Below are 11,306 nucleotides of genomic sequence, written 5' to 3'. Positions count from 1 at the left end.
ACTTGTGTTAAATTTATCATTTAATTTTCCCCTGCTTATTTAATTAGAAAATCTCTTGGCCATGTACAAAAAATTGTACATGAATTTATGGGAAAAAAAATCTAGGTTTTTTTTTTTCCCTAGATTTTTTGTACTTTGTGGTTTCAATTCTGACTGTGGGCATAACAAATATAGAATTGAAATATTTTGGGAGGTTTGTTGTGATGAAGAGCAAAAATGAATATAAAGAATATACATGACTTTCTTCTCGAAAACATGGAAAACTGACATACAGCACAGACAAAATGTACATTTCTATGAGGTTACTGAACAAAATCAGTGTTGAAGTTCGTAATGTTAACCAATTGAGATTTCAATTGTTTTCTAAGAAAGTTGATTAAAAAAATCTTTTAACTTCTACAGAAAAACCTAGTAAATGTTCTTGTTTTATCATAAGTCACAGTTCTTCAAATTTGTATTACTGTAGATTTAGAACTTATAAAAGTTATTTAGAAGTTTTAGCTGTGTCTGCTTAAAATTTGGAACATGATCAAAGTCATTGTCCTAAATATGTAACCACAGCCAGGACCGAAATGGTTTTCCAAAAAAAATCAAGCTCTTCCATGTGCTCAACTCTGCAGTTGGACTCACTGCTGGGCTGCAGGGGGCGGTAGACTGCGTCACGTCTCCCAAACCCCCAAAGAAGAAGAAAATAACAACAGGCGCGCGCGGAAGTCTGAATTTGAACAGTGGAAAACAGAGAAGGTAGGTTGTTCTCTGTTTGTGACCAAATTACAAACCGCTTTATTTACAGCAGAGTTGAAATGGTTTATATTCTAAATGTCCGTCTTTGTGTCGCTAATGTTACGTCCAACGCAACGTGTATAAACGAAGTAAAACCGGAAAGCTGTTTGTTGTCCGTATCTCATGTATTTAGGTAACAGAACCTTTGCTCAAAAGTTATAAAACTAACTGAAAACGTCGTAATTTGACACAACTTTAGCTAGCTGCTGTTGTGCAGGGGATTTTCTTCGCCAGCTACATTATCTTTCAGTGACGTTTTTAATGTCGGTCGTCGAAGCAGTTCATATTTCTGTGGCGTGTTGTCTATTGGTTCCGCTCCTCACACTAAATCTGTATTCAGGCTCAGTTGTTCGTGGTGTTGCGGGACAGACTTAATCCTTTCCTTTTGATTGTAGGAACGAGAGAAATACTGCTGATGCCTTTGCTGCTCCTGTTTGTTTTTATCCGTTTAAAACCTTCCAGGTTCACCTAAAATAAAGGCACAGCAATTTTCGTTGCTCGTTTTATGTGCTTCTTTAACATATTTCTGGAGTTTAGTTTGTTTTATTAACAGTTTCTCATACAGGCAGACGACATGTCCTAAACATTTCTAACACCGCTTCTCCAGAAATATCTAGTTCGGGCGATCCACAAGAATGTGTGTTTAGTACCCCACCTTTTGAAAACCTAAATGTCTAACATGAGCTATTTGTGGTTATTTAAAACAGAAACATTATCTTAACTGTGTCGTGTAGATATTCATTTATTTTTGTGTCATAGATTTGAGTAAAAATAAATAAACTTATGTAAAATAAAGTACTTTTTTCCACTTTGGTCTTTTTACACTTCTTAATACAGTAAATATAAACACAAGGTATTTATTTTTCCATTTGAAATTCACTGCAAAACTGCTGTTATCCTTACGACGTCTCTGGGTGTGTGTGGGGTACTGGAGCATCACGGCTCAATCCTGTGGACTTTCTTCCTACTTGGGTGCATGAAGATGTGTTTGTCATTTACGGCAAACGAGGCGGTACTCATTCTGTTCTTCTCTTTTTTTCCCCGTTTTCCAGCTGCCCACGATGTCTCTTAGCCACAAGTTTCAAGACGTGGAGGAGAATGGGGAGATGCTGGTGGCTTTCATCAACAGCAGTCAGCCCGAGAAACTGAGAGAAGTGAAAGTCGAACGCCAGGCCCTCGTTGACCGGCACCTTGAAACAAAGAAGACTGTGACACAGATTCTTAAAGGCAAGAAATCAGATGCGTGTTTTTGGTTTTTTTTTTTTATCTACTTCTAGATGTAATTTAGCTTCCAGATGTAATTTAGCTGGTGAGTGTTGTCAATTCGAGCGTCTGCCGCTGTCCTTCACAAGCAGACGTGGCACAGATCGAGGAGCGCGCGGGTCAGAGGCTGCTGAACATGGAGGAGCAGAAGCAGCACAGGCAGAAGGAGCTGGAGGACTTGGAGGAGCAGCTGCAGCGGTGCACGGCCAAAAGCCAGATCACGGACTCAGAAATCCAGTACGCTTTCCGCGCCAACCCCGTTCCCTGTGCCGTTGGTTTGGACTGTTCCCCGTTTGCATCCCTGACCGTGACTGTTCCCCGTTTGCATCCCTGACCGTCTCTCTCCAGGTTTCTGCAGACGGAGCTGGAGAGTGTGAGGAACACCGAGAGGGAACTGGAGACTCTGCAGAATGAGGTGGATGAAGACACCACCGAGGTCATCCCGTCTGCAGTGTGAGTTTCTGGGAATCGGCATAAATAAAATGAACTGAATCACTAGTTTTCACCTTTTTCTTGACTTGCACATTTCTGTGTTACAACAATGTGAGTCGACGTGCCGTGTTTTTATGAAGACAACCTCGGCTGTGTTTCAGTCAACTTCAGGTCCTCCTGGTGTTTTATCGCCTGTCTTTTAAAATTCAACGTTTTTATGTCGCCATACACAATTCCTCAATGAATCGCATGACACGTTAAAAAGAGCTATTTAATTTCCGTTGTGATGATTCTGTTTTTTGAAGAGTAATTTTGTTCAGAGAGACGTCGCAATGCATATTATTTGTTGTTTGTCTTCAAGTTACAATGTGGATTGTTCTGTACAAATTTAAAGTTTATTATTCTTTAACAAGGCGAAGTTGCATTACTATAGCTATACTAGTTGAAAATGGTCTCAAAATGACAATATTGTCGATTATCGCAATAATTTCTGGGACGATTCGTCAGTCAGAAAAATGTGTTGCCTTTCACTCTTTTGGGGTTTTTGTTGTTTTTGTTTTGTTTAGTTTTTTTATATTTACCCTAAGTTTTTCATTTCCAGGTACGTGGCTCAGGTGTACTACCTAATAACCAAGATCAAGTGGGAATACGACATGCAGCCCAACATTTTGAAAGGAGGTAAGAAACATGCATTCCTACTTCAGTCAGATATGGTTGCTAATTTTTACTTAATATATTTTAGTCAGAAACCAAAAATAAAGAAAGTAAGCAACCCTAATCATAAAGTGTGAACTCAAAGTGATCCTGTCAGTGGTGTCCAAAGTGTGGCCCATGGGACATTTCAGGTCCTTGGAATAATTTTGTGTGGCCCTCCACTCCCCCACAAATGAGATGAACACTTTTTACAGTGTGTAATTTTCACTGTCGGATAAATAGCGTTTATAGTTGAAAACTTCTATTTGCTAATTGATTCTGTGGTGACAGAATCTGTCAGAGATTCATTTATTAATGTCTTCAAAATTCATTATTTTGATTGCATTTCCTTTAACTTGAGTCAGACATTTTAGGATTCCTTCCTCGAGCTTCTCACTGCAATTGCTGGAGTTATGACTCAAAATATTAAATGATAATCAGAAATGTACGTCTGTGTTGCAACAACCTAAACATGTCGACAGAACAAATAAACTTTAAAAGGAGTTGTGTCAGTTTAATTTAGTCTTGTTTTTCTTGCAGTGCACTACGGTCCAGATCTGGCCACGCCCATCAACGTTGACACGTCTGTCCGCTCTCGAAGCGATATAAGCGATCAGCTGTGGGACTTTGTCAGCACCGAGTGGTAGACGAAAAACACATGTTGTGTATATTAGTATTATTTTTTTTATTATATCTGTCTGTTGGTCTTCTTGTTGTTTTTCTTTATGCTAAACTGTTGCGTTAAATAAATAACTTGCAACTTTGATTTTGTGCTTTCTGGTTTGTTACAGCGTCAGGGACTAAAGCAGTGCCTGCTGTGTGGGAGTTGGTCACTAGATGTCGCTATAGAGCTGCTTAAAGTTGAAGTGTGTTTAAACAAAGCCAGTAAGTGTTCTTTAGAGCAGATTTAAAGGAAACATTATTCAATTACTTAATCCTTCTTTTTTTTTTTGGATCAACAAAAATGTAAGAAACTTGAGCAGTGGTCTGATCAAACTACATGACAGCAATTACAATCAAACAATATTTCTGATATATACTTTTTAAATTTCCTTGCTGAAATCTGCTTTCAAACGTCTTCTTACAACTGATCAAAAAACATTTGTATTCAGTTTAATCGAGCATTTTGGAGCAACTATAAAACCATCTCTCTACTTTTAAATCTAATTTATTAACATGTTTAGTTATCTTGCCTCCTTAATATGTTTTGTGTATTTAAAAAAGAGAGACATCATTTGATACATTCTTGTCATTACATAGGGACAATCACCATCACTACTAGAGTCTGACTGCTGAAGGAAGGCAAAATCTTAAACAGATCAAATATTACTGACGTGTCCAAAAACAAAGATGGAGGAAATATGGCACAAACAAACAGAAAAATGCATCCAATCTTCCTTCTACTGTGAGATATAAATGTAAATAGCAAATCTGGTGATGATAATCAAGTACAGTGCATTAACTGATCATCAGCAAGTTAAAACACTTCAGTAGAAGCTGTTATGGAGGATGCAGGTGTGGGTTAGCGACACCATACCAAAGTAGAAAGTGGCGTTAGAAAAGCAAAAGTTTCTGTCAATAAATCTGGGAATTGTTAAAATACACCTCAGCTAGCACAGCTACAACTGAGTATTTAACTTCTATTAAAAAAAAGAAAAGGTTTTTGACAAATTTGTTAAAACGGTCACCATGTTATAACAGTGCAATATTAGACAGATAATCTGTGGAAAAAATTTATCTCCACTTCTTCCTGTTGCCATCTGCAGAAAATGCATCGCTCCTGGTGAGAAACAACCAATCAGAGCCAGGAGGAGGGTCTTAGTGCTGTCAATCATCCTTGTGTAAGTGGTGCTAAATATGCAAATGGCGGAGAAACAACTTAGTGTTACAAGAAAACCGTTTATCCACCGTCATCATTGGCTATGCTAACTAGCCTTAGCCTTGGTGGCAGTCTCCGTTGTGGTGAACCAGCTGTAGCGTAGATTTAGCGCCTTCATGAGGGTGATTGACAGCACTAAGGCCCTCCTCCTGGCTCTGATAGATTGTTTCTGTTCGCATTGGGAGAAGGCAGAGGAACTTGTTTTTTCCCCACAGATTAGCCGTCTCACATTATACTGTCGCCACATGGCGACATTTTTAACAAACATGTACGACAATAACATGTTCTTTATAAAAGTAACATGCCGCACCATTTGAAGAAGACTGGTGCATTCGAAAGGGTTTCCAGGATAAAGGCCTCTTCTCGTTAAAACAGGATAGGATATTTGGCTTGTAAAGATCTTAATGAACCACACGCACTCCGACACACCAGAGGAACGCTTGGCAGTCATTTACAGCACAGAGGGTGCAGAAGGACAAAAACATTATGTCAGCACTTTACAGTCGTCAAGCACGGTGGTGGTGGAGTGATGTGGGCTCACTTAGCAGCAAGGAAGTCTGCACAATCAAAAATGTCTCTAAGAGGGAGAAGCGTGGTCACGACTGGGCAACAGCACGTAAACTAACAGCAGAATGGTCGAAAAAGTGCCCAAAGTCCAGACCGCAGTCGGATTAAAATGCTGTAGATCTTTGGAGAGATTCGCAGAAACAAATGTCTAACCTGAAACGGCGTGGTGTAGAAGATTCCTCCACGATGATGTGAGAGTGGTAAAGTCAATCAGAAAATGACTATCAAGTTTCTTGCCCCTGGAAGCGTGTTTTTAAGTCGTTGAACCATGGGGTGCGCTTAGGTTTTCTACACAAATCCATTCCTTTTTTCTTTTCTTTTTTTTTTGATTTACGTTTGCTCACTGTATCCGCCATTTGCTCCTGTGGGCTTAATTGTGCATTTACCTGGAATGTTTGAAATCTATGTCATGAACCCTGAATGTAACCAAAGGAAACCAAATGTTTCCTATTGTAGCCTAACTGTGTAGATATTAAGATATGATAGCAATGATTCAGCAGTTGCAGGTCTGTAAATTGGAGCAGGCCGCTCACACTCAGACTATCCTCCCTGTTGCCTCCCACACATGTTACTGCGGCTTGCGTTGTTCGCACTCAGACCCGCTCGACGAGAACCGAATCTTTCCCCTTACATGAAAACGAGTCGTGGCTTTTTTTTCTTCTTTCTTTCTTCTTTTTCTGTATTCGACACCATGACGATAGTTTCAGAGAGAGCAGGATGTGGAGCCCGAATCGGGTAGGCACACCATCACACCTACCAGTGTGTGGTTTTCTTACCGTAAACTGAGCATTGGGCCCAATTCTGCTACTTCACTGGTAGCGCTGCCTGTTAGTGGCTTTAACACGTGGTTTGTCACTTCAGCTTGGCCCCCCGCTTGATATGGCTTCAGCTTTTCTTTGATCGCTCTGCTCACGTCGGAGTAGGTTTCGATTTTAATGAACCCAGAAGCTTGAAATATTGCAATAAAACCGCTGTTTATGTTTTATTTTAAGTGTGTACTTTAAAAAGCTCAAATTGCCTTCAGTGGTCACTGGGAGAAAAGCAGGGCACCGCTTGGGCATGTCCTCAATAGTTTTAATATTATTCCTATCGAGTAGTCTAAATTGACTATTTGTCCATATATTTTTGAATTGTGTGTTTTGTAAATTGTATGTATACGCTGATTACTTAATACATTTTAGAAAAATTGATAAAATAAGTATTACTAGTACTTCTAGCATCGAGATAAATAATAATTAAATTTAAAATTCCAAAAATACCTTAATCACAAATTGAACTTTGTAACACAATTTTCTTGAAACATTTGTGTAGTCTGACGCCTGTGGGCAGGAAGGATCTCCTGTAGCAGTCAGTATTGCAGCGTACAGGGAAAAGCCTCTGTCCAAAGATGCCGTTGTTGCATAACAGTCTCATGTAGAGGATGTTCAGGGTTGGCCATAATTTTCAACAATACTCAACATAATATTAAATAATAATGTTCTGTTAGTATAAATAGAAATGTAATGAAATAGTAATTACACTGAATTAGAATTTTTGCATTATGTTTGATATTGTTAAACATACGATTAGTAATAAATAGAATTGCCATGTATCGTCCCTCCTTTTGAAAATATTCAATGATGTTGCATCGTATGTTGGTCCTGAAGAGAAAAACTGGTGTAAGACGGAAAACCAAAAAAACAACCAGCGGAAACCTGCATGTAAAAATCATTCACATATGTTTATTCAGTGCACATATAAAACTGGCATAATTTAAGTAGGGCTTGTATAAAAGAACACACAACTCACAGAGGCTACACACATTTACAAAATATACTAACTATAGGTAATTAGAATTACATCTTTGCATTTTTTCACAAATAATCCCATCATGTCGGGGTACGGACATCTGAGATAAAGTTTCACTAAGAGAAAGAAAACAGTCCTCCTTACACATCATTTCACAGAATAAAGACGAGCCTCCTCCGAAAAGAAATGACTTATCTGTAAAGCCGAAACGTTCTGCTGCCACGTTCCAGTCTGCAAAAGCCAAAAAGGCGTCGCCAAGCCTCGGCTGTCAGCTTTTATTGCTTTAAGGCACTGGTCGTGTGTTGCTACATGTGTTGGTGGGACCTCCAAAGCTGAAAAGCCACCCAGCCCGGCCCCTCAGTCTGACGTCTTCGGAGCGTCTCTGGGGCCTCTGATGTCCCCGGCCTCGGCGCTGACCAAAACTCACAAGGCAGAGATTAAACGGTTTTGGCAGCCGTCACTTTTTGGGTGTGGATGCTCCGTGATCACGACAACGTGTCATTATATGCTACAAAGGCAGCGGGAGATAACTCTAACCCTAAATCTTGAGCTTGGGGTTTTTCCCCATCGTCAGATGCACATTACAGATGCTGTGAAACGTCAACACACAGGCTTGGCTTTCTTGTTTGTTTTTTCGGTTTTGTTTTTTTCAAGAACTTATCAGACCATTTGGGTTATCTCTCAGAACTCTCTCTCTGATCACCACTGGCTTTGTTTAAAAGTCTTGACAATGGTAATGCTAGGCTCTAAAAAACAAGCTTTGAGCTACGACGAAGGCATGGGTATCTATAGAGAAGTGGTATAAATATAAATCCAACAAAACGGTTCTTTCTCCCAGCTTTACAAACATAGATCATTTAAAAGTAGAACCATTTCAAAGTGCAACACAGTTTTTCTCCTTCCAATGTTTGCTTAAATACGAGTCTTTAGCACAGATAGAAGCACATTTCAGTTCACATGCCTGCTCTCAGTTCTGAGTCAGAGTGTTATATCTTGGATATCCTTGGATAAATAGCTTTAATAGTTGAAGGAAGGTTCCCAGAAGACACCGTCGTCTCCAGACCCTCCAGTCTGTGAGACGCCGCGTCCGTCTTAGTGGTGCTGAAGTCCAGGAAGGCCAGGCCGAATTTCTTCATCCTCCCGTCTGCGTTCAGGAGGCAACGGTAGCAGAGCAGTTTCAGGATGGCCTTCCGCATGTCCTTGCTGGTCAGTGTGTAGATGATGGGGTTGAGGAGGGAGTTGAACACAGCGATGCCCAGGAAGTAATCTGCCTTGAAGAGCACCTTGCAGCTTTTGACCTCACAGCTGAAGTCCAGCAGGAACAGGATGAACAGGGGCGACCAACACGCAATGAACACCCCCAGGACTATGGTGACGGTTTTCAGGAGGGCTATGTACTTCTGCGACTTGCGGTAGAGACCCTTGCGCTGGGGAACCGTGGCGAGGCGCTGAGTGTTGGACTTCACTATGCGGAAGATTCGCACGTACAGCACCACGATGGACATGAGGATGGCACTGAAGACGGTGATGCAGAAGAGGATGTAGCTTTTGGCGTACAGCGGCAGGACGGTGGAGCATTTCTCCAGCTGGTTGATGCAGTTCCAGCCCAAGACCGGAAGGACGCCGAGAAACACCGACAGCACCCAGCTGGCTCCAATCAGAGCAAACATCCGACCCTGCTTGTGACCCTGGTACGGCTTCATCCTCACCATGGTGACGTGGCGCTCTATGGCGATGGCCAGCAGGCTGATGATGGAAGCAGCTAGCATGACAAACACACAGCCCTCCCTCAGGAAATACAGCAAGGGAGTCATGCTCAAGGTGTTGGAACCGGACGTCATGATGTTTATCATGTAGGTCAAACCGGCAAGCAGGTCTGAGAGAGTCAAGTTGCCCAGTAAATAGTACATGGGGATGTGGAACTTCTTGTTCTTCCAGATGGCAATGAGCACCACAGCGTTCTCTGCAACAATAAGCAGGCAGACCAGCAGGAAAGCAATGGATTCCGGTTTGAGTCCGTCCGTGTATTTCTTCCCGTTGGTCCCATTCAGCTTGCCTGTGTATTTGTAGTGCTCGATGAGGACTTGGTTGTTTTGGTACACGCTAAACATTCCTGCAGTGGAAAGTGGGGCAGCTTTGGGTAGAAACGGGGCTCAATGTTGGGGTTCCCCAGGAGTGGAAGACTTGTTTGTTTTTCTGCCTTTTTCCGGGTTATGAAGTTAGATCCACAAAGCGTCAAAGAGTCCTGCGGTCAGGCATTCTTCCGTCTCTTGGTACGTACGCTGGTGGAAACAAAAAAAGTGTTGCTTTGATGACAAGCTTTCTTGTGGTTTCACAAGTTTCCTTCCAGAATCTTTTTGGTTGATATCTGGGACGCTGGGAGGCAATAACAGGAAGCCTGCATGACGAAAATAGAAAAAGAGCATTTAGACGATATTGACAATGACGAAAATAACCAGAAATATGACTTCTTAAATTTTACACACCACTGCTTGAGCTGGTGCAATGAATAAGCAAACTGGTGCCGCCCCGGGCCAGCAGGGGGCACTCAAGAGTACTGGATATATCTAGCAGATTAATACATTTAAAAATGGAACTTTTAAAATAAAGTATAAAAGAAAATTGTCCCAAAATTCTCATTTCTTAAAAACCTAAACATTATGTCTTTTTGGATTTGACATAAAGGAACATTTGGCATTCCTGCAGACTTTCATAAGTGTAAAACATTTATGAATTGATCCTTAGCTATAAAACTTTTGACTATTTTAGAAAGTTAAAATTTCAATGTACTCCAGAAATCAACTCTGCTAGAGTCAAATTTCTTGAACAAGACTACTGCAGGCTAAAGAGGTAGATTATATTTTCTCTGCAGAGAAATCTGCATTGAAACTCTGGACTCACTAAAAGCAAAGGTAAGAAAAATTACATTGTCTCTAGAATAAAAAAAAAAAGTATTATGTAAATAGTGTGATTTAATTCCTAATTCCATCCAGGGTACCATCTAATCTTGGACCGGCTCTGATTACTGACATTACTAACGAAGTGGAAAAGATGGCAAGTTTCTTGTTAGAACTATTTTAAACAACTTACGAAATTAAGCAAAAGGGGAAAGTTAATTCATTAAACATTCTCCTGAACATATGTTTGGGATTTGGTGGAATGATTTTCCAGCTTTGCATTGCTATAGTCTACATAAACAGATTATTACAAGACTAAATAAAGCAGTACAATTCTAAATAAATAAAGATGTATCCGTGCGCCTGTGCGTAATAGCGCACCTATCCAAACAAGTTGTTTTTTTTTCTTTAGAATTGAAAAAAAAAATTTGTATTATGAAAACATTTTCAGCTCTAATTGACTACGCTTTGTTAGTTGCATTCCCTTAGAGTCAAGTACAACTTCAAAAAAAGAAATTTCTTTATGCTACGGAAAGACTTTTGAACGAAAGTGGTTCTTATACACCATCCTAAGCGCGTAAGAAGTTTAAAGGAGTTAAAAACACTTTAAAAGAAATTTTACACTCACCGTGGGAAACGTTTCACGCCAAAACGTTTCACGCTCTGACAGAAGTGTGCGAAGGCGGAGGACGCTGCGCTCCTCTGGTCTGCCGATCAGAGCGCACCGCGCGATGTGGGAACGGAGGAGGGCAGGACTGAACATGCGGAGGTTGGCTCAGTGTTTGCGCCTTTCAACGAGCTTTTCCTCCCTCCTTCTTCTTGACCCCCGCACTTTTCCTTTCGAACTTTTTTTCCCCTCCCCTGAGGACAAATTGAAGCTCGACGATGGATGAGAAAGAAAGTCGGAGCAGTGCGTTTTTATCAGTTTAACGTCACCGGGCTTGCAGGTTATTGTAGAAAAAAAAAGCCAAGTGTATTTTGTCTATTGCGTTGATCTCGCTACT

General features: G+C 40.7%; 2 protein-coding genes across 2 annotated transcripts; one reads left to right on the top strand and one right to left on the bottom strand.

Moving 5' to 3' along the window:
• The first annotated feature begins 693 nt into the window (after positions 1-693).
• On the top strand, positions 694-3,935 carry spc24 (SPC24, NDC80 kinetochore complex component). The gene is made up of 6 exons (XM_005813509.2): positions 694-744; positions 1,836-2,010; positions 2,139-2,283; positions 2,395-2,499; positions 3,080-3,156; positions 3,712-3,935. Exons 2-6 carry the CDS (start codon positions 1,845-1,847, stop codon positions 3,816-3,818), a joined length of 600 nt encoding a protein of 199 aa, XP_005813566.1. The 5' UTR covers positions 694-744; positions 1,836-1,844; the 3' UTR covers positions 3,819-3,935.
• Positions 3,936-7,318: 3,383 nt separating this feature from the next.
• LOC102234396 (sphingosine 1-phosphate receptor 1-like) lies at positions 7,319-11,070 on the bottom strand. Its single transcript, XM_023348351.1, has 2 exons — positions 10,931-11,070; positions 7,319-9,803 (listed from the first exon to the last, which is right to left on the bottom strand). The coding sequence occupies exon 2, from the start codon at positions 9,514-9,516 to the stop codon at positions 8,392-8,394; it is 1,125 nt and encodes a 374-aa protein (XP_023204119.1). The 5' UTR covers positions 9,517-9,803; positions 10,931-11,070; the 3' UTR covers positions 7,319-8,391.
• Positions 11,071-11,306: the final 236 nt, after the last annotated feature.

The sequence above is a fragment of the Xiphophorus maculatus genome, chromosome 16 (genome assembly GCF_002775205.1).
Source record: "Xiphophorus maculatus strain JP 163 A chromosome 16, X_maculatus-5.0-male, whole genome shotgun sequence".
NCBI lineage: Eukaryota > Metazoa > Chordata > Actinopteri > Cyprinodontiformes > Poeciliidae > Xiphophorus > Xiphophorus maculatus.
This window is presented reverse-complemented; position numbering and strand designations above follow the sequence as displayed.